Here is a 21,269-nt window from a genome sequence, read left to right as displayed (position 1 = left end):
CTAGGTAAGAACACATATTCATTGTTTTGGAATATGTTTATCCAGTTTTCTTGCAACATTTGTTGAAGTGTTTATCCTTTCACTGTGTGTGTTCTTGGAACCTTTACTCAGTATCAGTGATTGGATACAGGTGGATTTATTTCTTGGTTTTCTTTTCTCTCCCATTCGTTTATCTGTGTATCTGTACTCTTGTCCCATTCGGTAGTTTAACTGAATCTAATTTTAGAGTATACTTTGAAATCAGAGTAGGTGATGGCATCAGCTTTGTTCTTTTTTCCAGCTTGTTTTGCCTATTCGCAAGTGTGTGTGAGGGTTTCTATATGAATTTTTCAATCTCATCCTTCATTTTCTTAAAATTTATGGGAATTCTAAGGAGTACTTGTTACGTGGCTATGTCTGTAAATATTTAGTGTATTAGAAATTAAAGTTGAGAAAAATCTAAAGGATGAATTTACAAGACTATATCCTAGCAGCCATCAGATCTACAAAATTTTGTTGCTTATTCTAATAGGCTAGGAATGTGTATATATATATATATCTAGGAATGTGTGTGTGTGTATATATATATATATATGTACACATTCCTAGCCTATTAGAATAAGCAACAAAATACATATATATATATATAAAATCTTTGGGGGTTTCATACCTAGCAATGCTCATGGATTACTCCTGGTTCTGTGCTCGGGGGTCATTTCAGGTGAGACTGATGGAAAGGAGGGGATAAGGGGTGTTGGGAATTCAACCGGGTGGACCATGTGCAAGGCAAGCATTCTCCCCAACTGTCCTATCTCTCCAAGCCCCCAGATATATATTATTACTGAATAAGAGTGAACAAATTAATTTACATCCTAAAATGACAAATCTACCCTGCAGATTTCCGAGAGGCATAGGGTCCTTTCAATATCTTTAGAACATCAGGCATATACTGATTCAGATCACGATCACGATCACGACCATCCTGTTATTCGTCGATTGCCTCGAGCAGATCCCCGTCTTACAGCAGGGACCTGCTCTAGGCGGGGGTCACGCAGATTCAGATATTTGGTGATTATCCATCAAGTATTCTATGCTGCGAATTCCACCTATTGTGGTAGGAGAAATGAAAAATATGAGAGAACTTTCTTGGTATCGAAGAACTGACACCTGCATAAGACAACCTATGTAACTGAAAAATGATCTTATCTGCAGCACAGCAGAGATGCTTGACTTCATGTGCGCACGTGTGTGTGTGTGAAAACTGAATCTTTTTTTAAAATTTTTTTTTATTAGTGAAACACCATGAGGTACAGTTGTAGATTTACAATTTTTTGTGCTTGGGTTTCGATTATACAATGATCAGACACCCATCCCTCCACCAGTGCCCATTTTCCATCACCATGGATAATATCCCCCCACCCCCATCCCCCCATCCCCCCTGCCTCTGTGGCAGGGCAATCCCCTGTGTTCTCTCTCTACTTTTGGGTGTTGTAGTCTGCAAAAGAGGCATGGAGTGGCAAACATGTTCAGTTCATAGTCTACTTTCGACATGCATCTCCCCTCCTGGGAGGATCCTCCAAACACCCTTTATTTGGTGCTCCCTTCTCTATCTGAGCTGCCCTTTCCTCTAGAATGCCCGGCTGGCCACTAAGCTATGGAGTAATCCTCCTGGTGCTGATCTCAGCTATTCTTGGGTATTAATCTCATATTTTGTTACTTTATATCCCCTAGATGAATGCAATCTTTCTATGTCTATCCCTCTCTTTCTGACTCATTTCGCTTAGCATGATACTTTCCATGTTGTACCACTTGTATGTAAATTTCATGACTTCATCTTTTCTAAGAGCTACATAGTACTCCATTGTGTAGATGTACCAAAGTTTCTTTAACCAGTCATCTGTTCTTGGGCATTCAGGTTTCTTCAAGTTTCTGGCTATTGTAAAGAGTGCTGCAATGAACAAACAAGTGCAGATGTCACTTCGACTATACTTTTTTGCCTCTCTGGGATATATTCCCAGGAGTGGTATTGCTGGGTCAAATGGGAGTTCAATTTCTAATTTTTTGAGAATCTTCCATACTGTTTTCCAGAAGGGCTGAACCAGTCGACATTCCCACCAACAGCGAAGGAGTGTCCCTTTCTCGCCACATCCGCGCCAGCATCGGTTGCTTTTGTTCTTTTGAATGTGGGCCAGTCTCTGAGGAGTGAGATGGTATCTCATTGTGGTTTTGATCTGCATCTCCCTGATGATTAATGATGTAGAGCATTTTCTCATGTGCTTTTTTGCCATTCGGATTTCTTCTTTGAGAAAGTTTCTGTTCATTTCATTGCCCCATTTTTGGATGGGGTTGGATATTTTCTTCTTGTGGAGTTTACCCAGTATTTTGTATATCCTGGATATCAACCCCTTGTCAGATGTGTATTCGGAGAATATCCTTTCCCTTTCTGTAGACTGTCTTTGTATTTTGGTCACTGTTTCTTTGGAGGTGCAGAAGCTTCTTAGTTTAAGATAGTCCCATTTATCTATCTCTGTTTTCACTTGCTCGGCCAGTGGCGTGGCATCTTTGAAGATACCATTAGCTTCAATGTCATGGAGGGTTTTGCCAACTTTGACTTCAATGTACCTTATGGTTTCTGGTCTGATGTTGAGGTCTTTAATCCATTTTGATCTTACTTTTGTACATGGTGTTAGGCAGAGTTCTGAGCCCATTTTTTTGCATGTAGCCGTCCAGTTCTGCCAGCACACTTTGTTAAAGAGGCTTTCCTTACTCCATTTCACATTACTTGCACCTTTATCAAAGATTAGATGATCATATGATTGAGGGGATATGTCAGTGTATTCAGCCCTGTTCCATTGGTCTGCAGTTTAGCCTTTGTTCCAGTACCATGCTGTTTTGATTATTACCGCTTTGTAGTAAAGTTTGAAGTTAGGGAGGTTGATTCCTCCCATTTTCTTTTTCCCAAGAATTGCTTTAGCTATTCGTGGGGACTTATTGTTCCATATAAATTTCAGGAGTGTTTGCTCCATTTCTTTGAAGAATGTCATGGGTATCCTTATAGGGATTGCATTGAATTTATACAATGCTTTCGGTAGTATTGCCATTTCGACAATGTTAAGTCTCCTGGCCCATGAGCAGGGGATATTTTTCCATTTCCTCATGTCCTCTTTTGTTTCCTGAAGTAGCGTTTTGTAGTGTGAAAACTAAATCTTAATCTTTGTGATCACTATTTGATTTTCGATCCTAGTATTTCTATAGAACAGATCTGTAAATTCACCCTCTTGATGTGATCCCAACTGCGAAAAAGTACCAGGAGTTTCAGTTACCTTTCTTGTCATCTGGTTAACCAACAGAATTTGTGTGATCAGCCGTGATCCTTCCTTCTCTTTATACACCAGCCTCTTTGGAGAGACATTTGTTCTCACAAAATGTAATCTAAAGATATCATTTTCCAACTGATGAAAGTATGATAGAAACTTGTGGGGGTGTCTTCTACCTTACCTTCACCAATTTGAGGGCCACAATGTAATCATTGACTTTTCCTTTTCAGATGCTTTTGAGATAGTGGAGTCACCAAGTCAGCCGGTGGTTTCGGCACCTGGAAAAAATGTCACACTCACCTGTCAGCTGCCTGTGGAATGGCCAGTAGAAAAAATTACCTGGGAGAAGATCCAGCCTCATCAGATCGACCTCCTAACCAGCTGTAACCTCTCCCAAGGGAGAAGTTGCGCTTCCAAGTACCACAGGAAGCTATGGAGTTCCTGCAGCCCAGGGATGCAGGAGAGCTCCCTCACCCTTCCCCAGGCCACAGAGTCTGACTCGGGACTTTACCGCTGTGACTTCAACGTCTTGGCAGTGGAAAATGCAACCTGTGTGATAAGATTGACAGTAGCGTATGGTGAGTAGTGATGGGGGCTTCCAATGTCAGAACTGAAAAAAATAATCGAGCTATTTTTTTTGCTGTCGGTTTCATCATCCTGTTGCACAAAAGATTTTTTAGTGTTTGAAATGTGGTCTGTTATCGATAATCGAATAGTAACCTCTATTTGTCTCTTTCTGCTGGTCCAGTGACCACAGATTTTACACCATATCCTCCCCATTATTTTAATTCTTAAAGAAAAACAAAAATCAGCACGTCTAAAATATACATGGTGTTCATATCCTCTGAGTTTTATTTGTGTTGTTCATTTGTTTTGGTTTTGGGGGTGCACCCAGCTGTGCTCAGGGCTTATTCCTGACTCTGTGTTCAGGTGCTGGTGCTCAGTGGATCATATGTGGTGTGTGGGATCAAACCTGAGTTGGCCACATGCAAGTTAAGAGGATTACCTCATTCCTAGCTCTCTGATTCCCACAGCCTCTGAGTTTTAGCTGAATAGATCTTATGTCCCTCTTGCATGACAGTGACAGATTGGTAGTTGACGAGTCAGTGTGGAGTTGAGTGAAATTCAATAATGTTGCTGCTAATTTTCAAATAATACTTTGGAGGGTTGGGGACAGACCCTTACCAAGTGGCTCCCAGCTCACAACTTAGCCCTCCGTGATGGCAGCTTCAGACCTCACAGAACTCAGGCGAGAGCCCTACGCAGGACGTTCCACTTGTTGAAGAGCACTCTAGAGAGGGTCTGTAGACATCTGCAGAGACCTCTGGGTGGGAAGAAGGTGGTGTGGGACTTCCTATGACCTGATAAAATAGCTGCCAACATGTTTATTTACCTCTACTCTCCCTCATTCTCTTTCTTCTTTCACTCTCTTTCCTTTGCTTCTAGAGGGCTCATTTACCCAGGTTTGTGTAGCTTCTCAGGGACAAGGCTTCTCTAGATTGATGATTCTCTGTTGTTTGTTTGGAGGCCACACCCAGCTGTGGACTTGGCCTGATAATGCTGCAAACTCATGTTTCTTCTTGCGGTGGGCAGGAAGAAGGACGGGCTTTGTGCATACAGGTGCCCAGCAGCAGGTGTCTGGGAAAGATGCTGTGCTGTGATGGATGGCACGTGTCATCTGTAACCACCTCACGCGTGTCAAGCCTTCTCTGTTCTCCCAGAGGGACCGCTGTGGCAGAGACATCCATTGTTCTTGGGACTTGGTAGGATCTTTGGGTGAGAAAAATGAACTTTCTTTATTTTCACTACTGATTTCAGTCCTTAAGATATGTATGAAAACTGTTTTTTTTTTCTTAAAAAGAACCCTTGCGCTATGGAAGTCTTTTGACAATGTGGCCAGGAAAAAGAATAAAAATAATCACTATTCTTTTCTCAAAGACCAAGGAAAGATAAATTTCTGAAGTTCAGGAAAATGTCATAGACAATCATTTTCAGACACATGAAATTAGGGGCTGGAGCGATAGTACAGAGGGTAGGGAGTTTGTCTTGCATACAGTTGACCTTGGTTCAATCCTTGGCATCCCTTATGGCTCCCTGAACACCACCAGGAGTAATTCTCAATTACAGAGCCAGGAATAACCCCTAAGCATCACCAGGTGAGGCCCCCAAACAATAACAAAAGCAACAACAACAACAAAATCCCAAGCACATGAAATTAAATTTTGTTCAATGTATGGTGGAGAAGTAATTATAGACATCATAACTGATAAGGAGAAATACTGTAGAATAAATTGCTGAACTCTTAAAATTAATAAAGCTCTTTCATTTGCTGAGATGTGACTAAGCTTCTTGCTAAAAGATCTTTAAAACAAAGCTCTTTCTCTGAATATAAGCTCTAAGCAGTCCATAAAATAAGGCTAGCTTAAGGTGATGGTCACTATTGTTAGTTTTGGGCACTCAAAATATGAAGGTTTTTTTTTTTGACAGTCAATTGGCAGTTTAAAGAATAGCAACTGGGTCTGTTAGTACAATGTTGACAAAAGATGATTGCATGTTAAAAAATATTCATAAGATGAACTATGAAGACAAATCAGGTGAAAGACAAGAATCATTTATGTATTTTTCAAATAGAACTTGATTACTTCAAATCTTGCGGATGTCTGGTTAAAAATCAATATAGGACTAAAGCAGAGAGACAGGTATAAGATGTGGAGCCGATTTAATTTATTTTAACTGTCAAGGGAAAGGCAATTGTGACACGAATTTTATAAACTGCTATGCATCCTTCTGCTACTTCCTTGTACAGGGTTCCGAACACTTTCAGACCCTCCTAGTCCGTACACACGGGGACTCTTCACCGCCAGCTCTCCGCCTGTTTTCATGCTCAGACAGGCACCCGAGGTCACCCAGAAGATCAGACATCAACCAATCCATCATAGAGCCAGGCCTTGATTTATTGAACAGAGGGAGAAGGTGGCAGTAGCAGGAATCAGACCTAAATTTACTATTGACTTTCTTTGCTGAATGAGAAGCAATACTTTCTCCTGTCTTTGTGCTCAGGACCTCGGAATAGTTTTAGATGGAATTTTCTGAATCTGAGATTCTCTAGACCACAGGTGCAAGGCCCAGGGGCTAATGCATGTAGACTAGCAGAAACCGACATGGGGTTGGGCTCTTGATAGCCTCTGGATTTTCATAAAAAAATTGTGGGGGTTCCCCCCAAATTTACGAAGCATTTAAATATTAATAAAATGATGTATGTCTACTATTATTTCATGAGCTTGTTGATGATGAAAAATAGGGTATCACTGTATCACTGTCATCCCATTGTTCATGGATTTGCTCGAGCGGGCGCCAGTAATGTCTCTATTTCTCCCAGTCCTGAGATTTTAGCAGGGTCTTCTTACTCATCTTTCCGAATGGTGCCATATTGGAGGCTCTTTCAGGGTCAGGGGAATGAGACCCTAACCCTAACCCTAACCCAACCTTCCCAATTGAGAAGTCCAGTTGCTCATACCCTTCTTCAGTTCCAGTCACTACTGCGGCCATTCAGGTGAGCCAAGTTACAAATGAAGCACTGTTGATGAGAACGGAGATATATCCATAGAGAGGAACGTGAGATGTATTGGATGGAGGCTGGGGGAACTAGGAAGTGTGTGTGTAGGTGATTGCAATCTAAACACCAGGCATATACTGAGATTATGGGTTCTGGTTTAGAATAGAAGGAGTTAGGTTCAGTTAAATGATAATTCACTGATGTTCTGTATCTCATATAATGCCACTGAAAATCATTATCAATTCCTGATCCAAGATGACACAATGGCAATCAATAAAGTGAAAGTCAGAGTTGAATCTAGAATGAGCAAAATATACTTAATTGTCAGACAAATGAGCAATAAATACTTAGTTGCCAGACAATCGGATAAAGAAATTATGGTACATCTACACAGTGGAATACTACACAGCCACAAGAAAAAATGAAGTCATGTACTTTGCTTATAAATGAATGAATGGACACGGAGAACGTCATGCTGAGAGAAAGGAGTTGGAAGGAGAGGAACAGACATAGAATGATCACTCATTTGTGAAATATCAAAATACAGAGTAGGAGACTAGTATCCAAGGACAGAGAAAACAGAGGTTAGGAGGACTGGTCCACGGTTGGAAGCTTGCCACAAGTATGTGCGGATCAGAGGAAGTTAGGATTGAGAGGAAACCATATGATAACAATAATTGGAAATGGCCACTCTGGACAAGTACTGATATGCCTTTCAGTATCTGTATTGCAAATCTTAAGGCCTGAGAGAGAGACAGAGAGAGAGACAGAGAGAGAGACAGAGAGAGAGACAAAGAGAGAAGTGCCTGCCATAGAGGCAGGTGGCAGGTGGTAGGAGGGAAACTAGGGACACTGGTGACGGCACACATACTCTGGTGGAGGGATGGGTTTTGGAGCATTGTATGACTGAAATCCAATCATGACCAACTTTGCAACTGTGTATCTCATGGTGATTCAATTTTTTAAGAAAGGGAAAAAAGTAAACAAACCCAAATTTCAGTTGCCATCAACAAGGCATAAACTGACCTCTCTGTCCAGGCTAGCGCCATTGCATATTGGGTCTTTGACACATGAAAGTGTCTCCTGAAAAATTATGGTTGATGCCTTCTTTCTCTCTCTCTCTCTCTCTCTCTCTCTCTCTCTTTAAATTTTATTGAATCACCATGAGATAGTTACAAGCTTTCATGTTTGAGTTACAGTCACACAATGATCAAACACCCATCCCTCCACCTGTGCACATTTCCCACCACAAATATCCCCAGTATATCCCCCCCCCTTTCCCACTCTCCCAATGCCTCCTTGGCAGACATGTTTCCCCATACTCTCTCTCTACTTTTGGGCCTTATGGTTTGCAATACAGACACTGAGAGATTATCATGTTTGGTTCTTCGTCTACTTTCTGCACACATTTCCCATCCCGACCGATTCCTCCAGCCGTGTTTTTCTTAGTGATCCCTTCTCTATTCCAGCTGCCTTCTCCCCTTTGCTCATGAGGCGGGCTTCCAGCTATGGAGCAATCTACCTGTCTCGTGTATCTACTATCCTTAGGTGTCAGCCTCATGTTATGTTGCTTTATACTCCACAAAAGAGTGCAGTCCTTTTATGTCTGTCCTTCTCTTTCTGACTCATTTGACTTAGCATGATGCTCTCCATGTCTATCCATTTAGAAGCAAATTTCATGACTTCATCTCTCCTAACAGCTGCATAGTATGGATGATGTCTTCTCTGAGTGGACAAATTAGAAAGAGGTGCTTTCTTCTGGGCTGATGTGAGCAAGGGAGCACTCAGGTTGGTGACAGGTCACAGGTTCCTTGCCCACTTTGACTGCCCACAGCTGGTCTGCAGAAGAGGAGAGGGAAGCTTGTTGGCATGAGCCGAGCATATCATTGTGCTTGCCACCACCTAGAGTTTTTCGGCCTTTCTGCTCTCTCCTTTCCCGACCAGCTCACTCATTTCCACATTTACCTCCTTTCTGTTAGTGCCTCAGTCAGATCCCGCCTGCTTTGTGATTTTTCTACATTAGTTCAAAAGAATTCCATGTCATCAAACGTTTCAGCATTTTGAATTTTCTCAAACTTTGTAACCTGGAAATTAAAAGCCTCAAGTCATGTAAAAACAGCATCTATTTGCAGTAGTCTTGAGTCTTCTATTAGAAACTGCTTGAGATTAGGGACTGTCACTGTTCACTGTCACTGTCCTCCCATTGTTTATCGATTTGCTCGAGTGGGCCCAATAACATCTCCATTGTGATACTTGTTACTGTATTTGGCATATCGAATATGCCACGGGTAGCTTGCAGGTGAGATACTCTCAATAGCTTGCCAGATTCTTTGAGAGGGGCAGAGGAATTGAACCTGGGTCGACCAGGTTGGCCGCATATAAGGCAGATGCCTTACCTGTAGAGATTATGATTGATGTCTCTTCTTCTTCTTCTTCTTCTTCTTCTTCTTCTTCTTCTTCTTCTTCTTCTTCTTCTTCTTCTTCTTCTTCTTCTTCTTCTTCTTCTTCTTCTTCTTCTTCTTCTTCTTCTTCTTCTTCTTCTTCTTCTTCTTCCATTTTTGTGTCACACCCAGTGATGCATAGGGGTCACTCCTGACTCTGCACTCAGGAATTACCCCTGCCGGTGCTCAGGGGACCATATGGGATGCTGGGAATCAAACCCAGGTCTGCCGTGTGCAAGGCAAACACCCTCCCCGCTGTGCTATCGCTCCAGCCCCTATGATGTGTTTTTTTTCCCTTTTTTGTTTTTCAGAGTTACCAAACTCTTTTTTATAATAGGCTAAATAAGTCCTCTGAAAAGATTCTTCATATGTTAGTATTTCTCCATAGAAGGGAATGATATGTATTTTATTTTTATGTTTTCTAGATAGGTAAGTTCAAGATTCTCACCATCTTAACATGAATGATATGATAGGGTTGCAGTAGCTTTGCTCCTGAATTAAATGTCCTCTACTGAAATGAATCAACAATTTTTCGCCCCATTTAGCTGTGCTTTTAGAATTCAGAACGGTAAGTGGGTATCCAGCTGTGGAATACTGTTCATGTGTCCCAGTGAGTGGATTACTCCGTCATGACCCAACCTGTCATTGTAGCTCCCCTCACTGGTTGCATTTGCCCTCATCAGTTCTTTTGCAAGATTTGTGGCATGACAAAAATGCAGTCAGTCAGCTATTTTGTTTTTTAACACCACATATGCTTATTTATTCATATTTTCTAAAGCACAAAATCCTAGCAGGCTTTTTTGTGTTCACTTTGAAATATATATATATATATATATATATGTATATATATATATTTTAATGAATCACTGTGTGAAACAAGTTACAGATTTACAAACTTTTGTGATTAGGTTTCAGTCATACAGTGATCAAGTACTCATTCTCCACCACCAATGTTCCCAGTATCTCTCCCCACCGCCCCCCAACACCCCTCCACTCCCACCTCACTTTTGTGGCAGGCATATTCCCTTTTACTCTCTCCTTTTGGGTGTTACAGTTATAGGTATTAAGTGACCGTCATGTTCGGTCCATAGTCTACTTTCAGAACACATCTCCCATCCCGAGTCCTCCAAGCATCATGTACTTGGTGGTCCCTTCTCCATCTCAGCTGCCTTTTCTCCTGGATGTGAGGCCGGCTTCCAAGTTGTGGAGTGATCCTCCTGGTCCTTACCTCTACTATCCTTAGGTGTTAGTCTCCTATCATGTTACTTTATACTCCACAAATGAGTGATGCACTTTTATTTTTTAAATACACACAGCATAGTGCAATTGCAGGGTCTATCTCAAGAGATTTGTGTGTGGACAAGTTTTACTTACAACTTGAGTCAATCAGATATAATGATAATTCAAATTTATTATGGGAATGTATCATACAATGTTATCAGAATACAATCATGCAAGTCAATATAGTGCATGACTGAGGGAGAGTGATGAGCCACCAAAGATGGACAAAAAGGAAAGAGACCAGCTGACAAATAGTACTGGGGGTCTAGAGCATCCCTTAATCACAAGAGTGCTCTTCATCCATGTGGGATTCCCTAGGGGTTGCTGATGGAAAATGTATCAGGACTACTGCTATGGAATCCAGAAGGCATAGCAAAAGCAAAAGAATGAGAAATATTGTTAAAAATAATAAGAAATTATTATTAAGAGCAAGATTATTAGTAATAGAGATATTATTAATTAGAATATTAAAATTATTGCTCTTAATAATATTTCCACATATCATAATCACTAATCTCAAGTAGAGTCTAATAAAAGAGTCTGGATCATTGCAAATGGATGCTGCTATTACATGACTTGAGGGTTTTAATTTCCAAGTTACCAAGCTTGAGAAAATTCAAAAAGCTTAATGGCTTGATGACAGGGAAATCATTTGGACTAATTCTAAGTTCTAAGTGTTCATAGTAAAACCCGAAAATCCTAAAGGCATATAAAATCTGACTAGTTCAGTGCCTCAATTTATATCTATTTCAGATATGGAATAATTTTATTTTATTTTTTATTTTATTTTTATTTATTTTAAATTTTATTTTTCATTGAATCATGAGATACGCAGTTACAAAGTTGTTCATGGTTGAGTTTCTAATACCCATCCCTTCACCAGTGTATATTTTCCACCACTAATTTCCCCTAATTTCCACTAATTTTTGACAAACTGGCAGGCTACTGAATGTAGCCTGCCCACGCGGCAGAGTCTGGCAAACTCCCCGTGGCGTACCCAATATGCCAAATACCAGTAACAATGATGGGTCTCATTCTCCTAAAGAGCCTTGAATATAACCTCAGGGCCAGGATGAAGGAGACGTTACTGGGGCCTGCTCGAGGCAATCGACGAATAACAGGATGATCTGATCTGTGATCTGAATTTCCCCAGTTTCCCTTCCTTTACCCCCCACTTCCCAGTCTGCCTTGATATCAAGGACTTCTATCTCTGTCTCTGTCTCTGTTTCTCTCCGTCTCTGTCTCTTTCTTACTCTATTTTCCTTTTGGGCATTATGGTTTGCAATACAGGAACTGAAAGTTTATCCTGATATTCCTCTGCCTCCTCTCGGTGTATGCTGAGTCTAATCTCCATGGGCTTGCTCACACAACCAGGTCCTTGTCTGTTGATGTCTACCACTTCTTTGCTTATACTGATCACGTTAGCCTTTTCCTCTGTGGTGGCTTTTACCTTTGGGCCAGTGAGCTCAGCTTCTTCGTGATGCTCTCTGCCCCTTGGAATCTGCCAGGGTCATTGCCATGCCAATGCTTAAAATAATTTGTTCTGTTTGGATAATTATAATATCAGAATATATAGCCTATAGGTAGGCACGTGTTAAATTGAATAATCATAATGACAGGCTGATATCAGAGAGATAGAACTGCTGAATGATACCATGTGAAGTTGAAGTGATGGCACTCATAGAAGGGACATGGTTGAGAGTATATTATCAGGTCATATACCAAAGGTACGTTCTCAGTGACCGTCCTTTTAGAAGCAATGCTGGTTGGTTGATTCCTGTGACTGTTCTTCTCTCATTGGACTCATTTGCTCAACCTGAATTTCAATCGATTTTCATGAAATTTTCCTCACCATAGGAGCTGGGGAATTCACATCCAGACAAATGGCGCTATTTTTATTACCACTTAGAGTCCAGAGTCTCACTTATTGGAAAGACCTGCCTAATGACTCCAAATGCAAAATCGACATTAATTCTTTTATGGGTGTGCATGGAATTTTTCATTTTTAAGCATCTGGGAATTTTTAACAGCTTGTGGTTGTCTCTCAGAGCCTTATTAGGAACTGAACATAGATGATTATGTAAAGTTTCCCCCAAAGACAAGTAGAAAATTACTTTAAAAATTTTTAAATGTTCTTATTTTAACATTCATAGCATTTTCATTCTTAAGAAATGTTTTAGTTTTTAAGTGTTACAATCCAATTAGTCACACAAGTATTTTTCACTCTCACTGAAGTATTTCAAAGATGTACTAACCTGACTTTTGACAAATATTCAAAGATGATATAAGAGGTTTGCGGGGGACTACATTATACCTCAACTTGTAGTCATTATTTATGCTGAGATGATTCAGGGACATTTTAAAAGCCCACTTATTCTACAGAATTTTTTTTTGAGAACTGAAAATGTGTTTTGCATTCCCCATCGGTCGTTCCAAAGTTTACTTCCAGGACAAATTCAATCTGTCTCACTTCCACTGCAACTCAAAAGTAGCTGTGGTGTTCGTGATCTCTGAAGGAGAAGAGTGGCATTTTATTGGGCTCACAAGAAGCAGCATAATATATGGTTTAAAATGTTGATACTCTGGATTGGATTGATACAGAGTGAGACACAGTTTCAGCCCAGGTGAATAGTGAGTGAAATGGAAAATATGATGATGACAGACATGGTAAAGATTAATGTTGGGGGCTGGAGAGATAGCACAGTGGGTAGGTCGTTTGCCTTGCATGCGGTCGACCCAGGTTCGATTCCCGGCATCCCATATGGTCCTCCAAGCACCGCCAGGAGTAATTCCTGAGTGCAGGGCCAGGAGTAACCCATGAGTATTGCTGGGTGTGACCCAAAAAGCAAAAAAAAAAATGATTAATGTTGAGATATGAAGATGACATTAACAAGTCACAGTCACAGTCACAGTCCTCCCGTTGTTCATCGATTTGCTCGAGCGGGCCCAGTAACATTGTGAGACTTGTTACTGTGTTTGGCATATCGAATACATCACGGGTAGCTTGCCAGGCTCTGCCATGCTGGCGAGATACTCTCGGTTGCTTGCCAGGCTCTCCAAGAGGGGCGGAGGAATCGAATTCAGGTTGGCCATGTTGGCTGCGTGTAAGGCAAACGCCCTATCCGCTGTGCTATCACTCCAGCCCGACATTAACAAATGGTAGGATATTTTCAAATCAAGGAAGGCCAACGACACAACGGATAAGCTAATGACCCCCAACTTTGGGCAACATGGGAGGCAAGTCTCTAGGTACAGAAAACAGAGACTTCTAACTGGTGATTATTGTCCTGATATTAATGCATATTCAGCTTTTCTTGCCATGGAAAGAGAACTTAGAGAAATTCTTCACTCTTTCAATGTGTGTGCACACACAATTGTGAGTCAGGATATTAGTGAACACTTGTTAGGATGAAAAACGAACACATTATTCAATATCCCATATGATAAATATTCAGTAAAGACATGGAATTGTTTGGGCAATTTTCCACTCATACCTGTAAACAAAATCCCAAATACATTCATGAAGACATATTGTTTTGCTTTTTAGTTGACTGCTAACTTCCTAATTTAGTAAAGAAGGGGTATTGATTTTGAAATCAAGCCAGGTCGAAATTCCTTTTGAAAATCATTAACTTTTTTTAAAAGGTAAAATTAAGTGGGCAATTAAACACTAGATTTAAAGATGGCAGATTTTGAAATTATTATTAGATTTCTTTTTACAGCCGGGCATTAGTTCATATGTGGGGTGGGGTGCACCCAGCGGTGCTTACTCCTGGCTCTGTGCTTAGGGATCATGCCTGGTTGGGTTGCGGGGGACTATGTAGGGTGTCAGGGATTAAACCTCTGTCCCCACGATTGCTCCCATCCGTGCTAGTGGTTTTCATGAAAGCAAACTAAAGGTCTCACATCTTTACTCTCAGAGATTAATTCTCACCTTGGAACAAGGTCTCTGGGAGGTCAACTCCTGCCCTCTCCAGCATGGGGAGATAAGAGTTCCCTCTCTCCCTCTTTGACTACCCTCTAAAGGAATGACTTTCATCAATTACAGGGAAAATAGACAGAAATGAATCTAGAAAGGGAAGAAATGCAGGGAACAAAGTCATGAGGACAGACTGATCTCCAAGAAGGAAAGCAGGTGTTTAGAAAAAGCCATATGGTTTCTGTAGAAACAGTTTAGAGGCTGTTTAAGACTCCGTCAGTTAGGGACTGGTGGGAATGGTCTGAAAGGCTGAGTGCCTTCTTGCCAGCCAAGGGCCAACCTTGCAAGCAGCCTTTCCACGGAATGACAGTCTTGGACTGACCATGATGTTCTGCACAGGAATTCACTAGGGTGACAACACTGTAGCTTGGGACATTCTGACTTATGATATGCAAATATAGTCTCCATTAAGTAAGAGAAGTTTAAAAACATTGAGGTAAATGCTCAAGAAATATCAGACTAGGAAGTACATGCGTTTAGTCCTACCAAACTGGTTCTATATCCTTGGGATATAGATGTAGAAGTGGGAATGAGACTAACACACACACACACACACACACACACACACACACACACACACACTGTCCAAGTTTTAGGCTTGCCTGGGCAACATCAGTGCCCTCACTGGTGGCCGTTTTTTCAATGCAATGTTGCTTCCCGCTGGGTCCCAGTAGGAGGGAGCCATTGCCTCAGTTAGCAGAGACATTAAGGACAGATCCTCAGCACATCCACATTTAATAGGTACAGGAAGAGTAGAGGCGGGACGCTTTCCTCAGCCAATCAGCACGCACCCTTAAAGTATAAAGCCATAGCAGTTTCCTGCTCCATTTTTGCCCATGTTGGTCTCTATGTCAGAGACCTTCAACTGTTTTATTCTACGCCTTTCTGGGCTTATTTATGTCATCTGTTCTATTCTTTCGTGGGTGCATATTTGCAATGCTTTTTATTCCAAGACCTTGGCCATTTTGCCCAGGGGACTATCTGTCCCAAGCTTACAGGACTTGTTAGGGGGGTGATTTCATGTAGAATGGACGAGTCATTTATAATGGTCCAGTCATCCTTGACGTTTTTCTTGACAACATGTAGTGAATTGAAGTTGTTCACCATTCCTGAAGTGGGCGTAATGCTACACAATGCCACCATGCACCTCCAATATTGTGTGATAAAACTGATAGCCCATTAGAACTTGGAGCTTCTCAATTGCTGTCAAGAGCTAAAAGTACTTAAGTCATTTGGGAATCTGTTTTCCATCAAGAGAGGCAAAAGTATTGCATAAAATTTGTATGACTGGATTGAAAACTTTCTTCACTGGTTTGCTATATAACCACAGTGCAATTCCTTAGATGTCTCAGTTAAACTATGAGAAGATTTAAAAACCTGAAACTATTACCTTTATTTAAAATATATATATGTATATATATATATGTCTTCTCATTCAGAAGAAAAGTTAAAACTTCATGTCATGGTCCTTTAATCCTCTGAAAATAATTTCCTTGGACCTTAGTATTAAAGAACAGGGAAAGGTTTCTGAAATACAGAATACAAAATTGATTTGCACAAAGAAAGTTAACCTTTGAAAACTTGGAATAATATTACCATAGCAATATCCACTAGCTACATATTTTAGGCATGAAGGAAAGTTCAACAGACTTGAGGCTACTATAATTCCAGTGGTCTTCCAAAGCCTAATGCTTTGGGCCTGCTAATCATACATCCTCTTTCTTTCCTGTGAAGCGTGACTCTAACTGAAGCTGTAATCATTCTTTGTTATGCATAACAAGTTCAACATAAAATTTCACCACAAAAAGAATAGAAATGAGTCGCCTATTTATTTATTTGTTTGGGGCGACACTTGGCAGTTCTCAGGGTTTTACTCATGGCTCTGCACTGAGGACCGTATGGGGGTCCTGGGGATGGACCCTGGGTTAGTCGTGGGCAGGGGAGGCACCCTACCCTTTGTGCTATCTTTCTGGGACAAGATGCTTATTTAACTCGAATTTTGAATGTCAAAATATAAGTATCCTATTCATAATAGTACAGCATTTTTTTTTTTGCTTTTTGGGTTACACCTGGCCATGCGCAGGGGTCACTGCTGGTTCTGCACTCAGGAATCACTCCTGGTGGTGCTCGGGGGACCATATGGGATGCTGGGAATCGAACCAGGGTCGGCCGCGTGCAAGGCAAGTGCCCTACCCGCTGTGCTATTGCTCCAGCCCCAGTACAGCATATTTAAACTTTGAAAGCACCTCTATGTATCTTTCCAACTGCCACCTGAATACTTATCCTTGATGTTGATTTTGTCATTGTCCAAAAAAAAGGTATAGTATATTTGAAATCATAAGTGCTTAACTGAGGCCTTCCACGGAAGAGTGCCAAGCTGGGACTTGGCCCCTCCACTCCCCTCCAAAGTCTCTGTTGGAGGCTTTGCCTTACGTGAGCACACAGGTTGAAAACTGGTGTTTCACGGAAAAGAAAGTCAAAAGTCAGAATCCTCCTGCAACACGGAGCCATGACCTCGGAGGGCTGACTAGAGCGACTGCCCAGGAGTATACACAGTGATATACAATGCTTCTACTTGTCTTTCATTTACAAAAGTGAGATGCTTTGTGAGAATTAAAGGTGAACCCAATGTATAGACTCTATAATTCACATTCTTCTCTCTTCCTGTGCTTCTTGGGGACACACCTTGGTGTGGTTACTAGCCAGGGCCCCACACGTGCAAGCGCTCCCCACTTGGGCCACATGCTCAGTCCCTTTTGCCTCTCTTTTTTTTTTCCTTTTTGGGTCACACCTAGTGATGCTCAGGAGTTACTCCTGACTTTGCACTCAGGAATTACTTCTGGTGGTGCTTAGGGGACCATATGGGATACTGGGAATCAAACCCGGGTCAGCTGTGTGCAAGGCCAACGCCCTGCCTGCTGTGCTATCATTCCAGCCCCTTGCCACTCTTTTTAATGACTTCCTAAGGTGCATTTGAGAGAATCTAGATCAGTGAGCTTCTCTTGGGTGTGTGAACAGTTAGGATCACAGTTACTCAGTGCCTCCCTCTCTAACTCCATCCCAAACTCATAAAGGATACGCCATAGTCCGGCTCTGTGAGAAGGAACCAGCCATATTTCTGACAGGAGCTGCTTTAGGGGTTTGTAACTCAGCCGTAAATAGTTGTCACGGGCAGAGACCAGCCCAAAAGATCACAAGCCCGAGTAAATTATTCGTTTATATATCCCACGGACGCGCCTTAAATTGTTTAAACTGTATTTATCTTTCCTGATGGGAGGGAAAATATTGCCTTTATGGTTCAGGACACTTTTGCCCTCCGATGAATCAATGCAGCATTGGGATGAAACTGGAGAGACATTAGCAAAAAGTGGCAGCTGAGAACGGATGATTGTTTCTTCATGAGAATAGGCCCCAAAGGTTGCCAGCCCTCCCCCCCAGCACTGTTGGCAGAAAGAAGGGGGATGTGAGCGCTGCCAACTGTGGAGGAACGTCTCTACACCTCCAGCCTCCCTTGCCTTTCCTTCAGGATGTAGTCTGACCCCAGAGGGTACCCTCTTTCGCGGGTTAGCCTGCCTCTTTGCAAGTCAGAGGGGGTTCGTGTCGGAACAGCACTGGCCATTGGCCAGACCAATATGGGGGCTAGAATGTTACGGGTTCTCAGGCCACTGGACACGACTCATTACTGTGCTTTCTCCCTTCTTTCTTTTTATTTATTTATTTATTTTATTTTTTCCCTTTATTGTTTTTTTTTTTATTAGTGAAACACCATGAGGTACAGTTATAGACTTACACATTTTTGTGCTTGGGTTTCAGTTAAAATACATGCTCCATGTACAATTTTTTTAGACTTTTTTTTTTGAGGCATGGTGATTTTATCACTTGATCACTTGACTTCCCATTAATCGTCGATTTGCTCGAGTGGGCGCCAGTAACGTCTCCATTTGTCCCTGTTGCGTGCCAGTGTAGCCCAATGGCATCTGTTCGCACTAGGAACATGAAGAGCCTCAAACCGATCGTTCGTGATCTTGAAGAAGAAGTCTGACCATCTGGTAGGTGGGCGGCCACATGGTCTTTTGACATCCCGTGGAATCCAGTCGGTAACAGCTCTAGTCCAGCGGTCGTCTTTAAATCTCATTACGTGACCAGCCCATCTGATTTTCGACACCTTGGCAAATGATACAACGTCCCTGATTCTTGATTGTCGATGGATGTCGGAACTCCGGATTCTTTCTCTCATTTGAGTGAAATGTGATATTCCAAGCATAACTCTTTCAATTACTCTTTGGGAGACCCGAATAGTGTTCTCATCCTGTTTGTGTAGGGCCCAGGTCTCTGAGGCGTATGTTAATGCAGGAAGAACAGTGGAATCAAAGAGATGTGCCCGGAGCCAGAGGTTCTTCGTCCTCTTAGCTATTTCTTGGATGCTCTTGAAGGCGTTCCAAGCCGCTCTCTTCCTCCTGCACAGCTCGGGTGCCAGGTCATTTGTCATGTTGACTTCTCGACCTAGGTATACATAGCTGTTGCATTCGGAGATGGTCGTTCCGTTGAGAGTGAATGGGGCATCAGGAACGAAGCTGTTTCTCATAAACATTGTCTTCGTAAGATTCAGCTGTAGTCCTACCTTTCCACACTCACGGTCGAAGTCAGCCAGCATTTGTGCCACTTGGCTGATGTTTGGTGTTATTAAAACAATGTCATCAGCAAAGCAGAGGTGGTGTAGTTGCCGACCATCTATCTTCACTCCCATTCCTTCCCATTCCAGTCATCGTATGATGTTCTCGAAGGTGGCACTGCAGAGTTTCGGTGAAATGGTATCACCCTGCCGAACCCCTCTCTTGACATCAATGATTACTTCTTTGTAGAATGGTGAGATCCTGGTAGTGAATCCGCAATACAGCTCACGGAGGATCTTGATGTATTGAGCTTGAATGCCCTGATTGGCTAGGGCTTCAATGACCGCTTCCGTCTCAACAGAATCAAAGGCCTTCTTTAAATCAATGAACGTTAGACAGAGTGGCATCTTGAACTCCCGAGAAACCTCAATGAGCTTGGTTATTGTGTGGATATGGTCAATGGTGCTGAATCCTTTGTGAAACACGGCTTGCTTGCATGGTTGTCCTTCATCTAGTGTTCTGCCAATCCTATTTAGGATGACTCGAGTGAACAACTTGTAGATGACAGACAATAGGCAGATTGGGCAATAGTTGCTAATGTCATGGATGTCTCCCTTCTTGAACAGTAGTAAAGTCCTGCTGGTTTTCCACTGGGATGGAACCTTGCATTCAGACATGTAGCATGTGAAGAGTCAAGCCAGTGTATTGATGAATACTGACGGCAGGTTCTTCAGGTGTTCAGGTCTGACCTTGTCTGGGCCGGGTGCTGTTCGTTTCTTTACTGACAAAATGACGTGTCGGATTTCGGAAGGGAAAACATTGGGAATGACATATCCATCCTGTGGAATTTGGTATGTCGGCAAGTGGACATGGCTATCAAAGAGATTTGAGTAGAAGTCATGGATAATCTTCTCCATTGCCGTTCTGGAGGATGTGATGGATCCATCAGGTCGTCGGAGGGCAGTCATCTTGGTCTTGTAGTTGGCGAAGGACAGGTGGGTGTTACGAATACTTTTCCCGGCTTCTGCCGCATCTACCAGCACTTCTGCTCTTCTCTCTTTGAGGTCTTCCTTGATCGCATCTCTGCACTGCTTTGCGAGCTCGGACGTTCTCTTGCAGTTGCCTGAGGCATGCGCCAAACCACGCTGGCAAATAAGCTCAAGGGTTTTCGGAGACAGGTGTTTTTTTTTGTGGCTATCTCTCTCTTGGCGTTCCTCGCACATTCATGGAGGTGCTGAACCAGTCGATTGTATTCCTCGTCAATGTTGTCAACAATCGCATCTTCCCATGTTGCCGCAAGAGTGCCAAAGAGCTCCCAGTTGGTGGTGATTTACAGGTATTCAAAATTGAGTTTCGGATATTCGAAGTTCCAGCACCAATCCCTCTCCTAGTGTCAACTTTTCTTCACCTGTGTCCCCTGCCTCCTCCATAGGTGGCTGTCGTTGGGATCTCGTGATTTTGGCTTTGTGGCTTCTGTGGTTCAGATACATAACACAGCCCTCACCTCAATACCCCCCGTGTGTCCGTGTATGTGTTTAGCCACCCTGGATCTTTCAAAACCAGCAAGTGCTCAAGAGCTGTGATATGATAAGAAATGGTTCGTCTCTGCCCCTGGTTCCTTGAACGAGGCCCCTTCTTCCCGTAGTTCCCTCCCCTCAGTGACGCTGGCATCCTGTGCTCTGACGTGTGGTTTTAGTCTCAGTTTCTGGAACTACTCCTAAGACCCTGGGAATGAGCGTTTCTTTACTCATGGGAGGTGCTATGATTCATGGTGCCACTGTCCGTGGTTCCCCAGGTGCATAATTCCAACAACCATGGCGTCAGAGTCATTTTGTGCTGAGTGAGGTTACCTGGACTGAAAAGCTTGGGATAGCATCAGATTGGCAGGCAGCTGCTTAAAGAATCAGTCATGGAATTGGAGGGCTAGACAGTTTTCAGCCCACCCCCTTACTTTCCAAGTGGTGAGGAGCTGGGAATGGCGTAGACTGCTCATGGCCCATACATTCATCACACCTGAGAAATAACTGTGGTTTTCATAAGAACCCCGAGTGACAGTGCTCTGAGAACTCTGGGCTGGAACTCGGGAGATGTTGGTCAGGAGGC

General features: G+C 42.4%; 1 protein-coding gene across 2 annotated transcripts in view; it reads left to right on the top strand.

Annotated features, from left to right (window-relative positions):
* CD226 (CD226 molecule) overlaps window positions 1-21,269 on the top strand; it is an 87,527-nt gene that overhangs the window by 49,883 nt on the left and 16,375 nt on the right. For both annotated transcript variants that reach the window (XM_056131542.1, XM_056131541.1), the window contains exon 3: window positions 3,527-3,874. In XM_056131542.1, the coding sequence (XP_055987517.1) occupies window positions 3,527-3,874 (348 nt within the window). The remainder of the gene's footprint in view (window positions 1-3,526; window positions 3,875-21,269) is intronic.

The sequence above is a fragment of the Sorex fumeus genome, unplaced genomic scaffold (genome assembly GCF_029834395.1).
Source record: "Sorex fumeus unplaced genomic scaffold, SorFum_2.1 ptg000092l, whole genome shotgun sequence".
NCBI lineage: Eukaryota > Metazoa > Chordata > Mammalia > Eulipotyphla > Soricidae > Sorex > Sorex fumeus.
The sequence above is the reverse complement of the archived record's forward strand: the minus strand, read 5'-3'. Positions and strand labels throughout refer to the sequence as shown.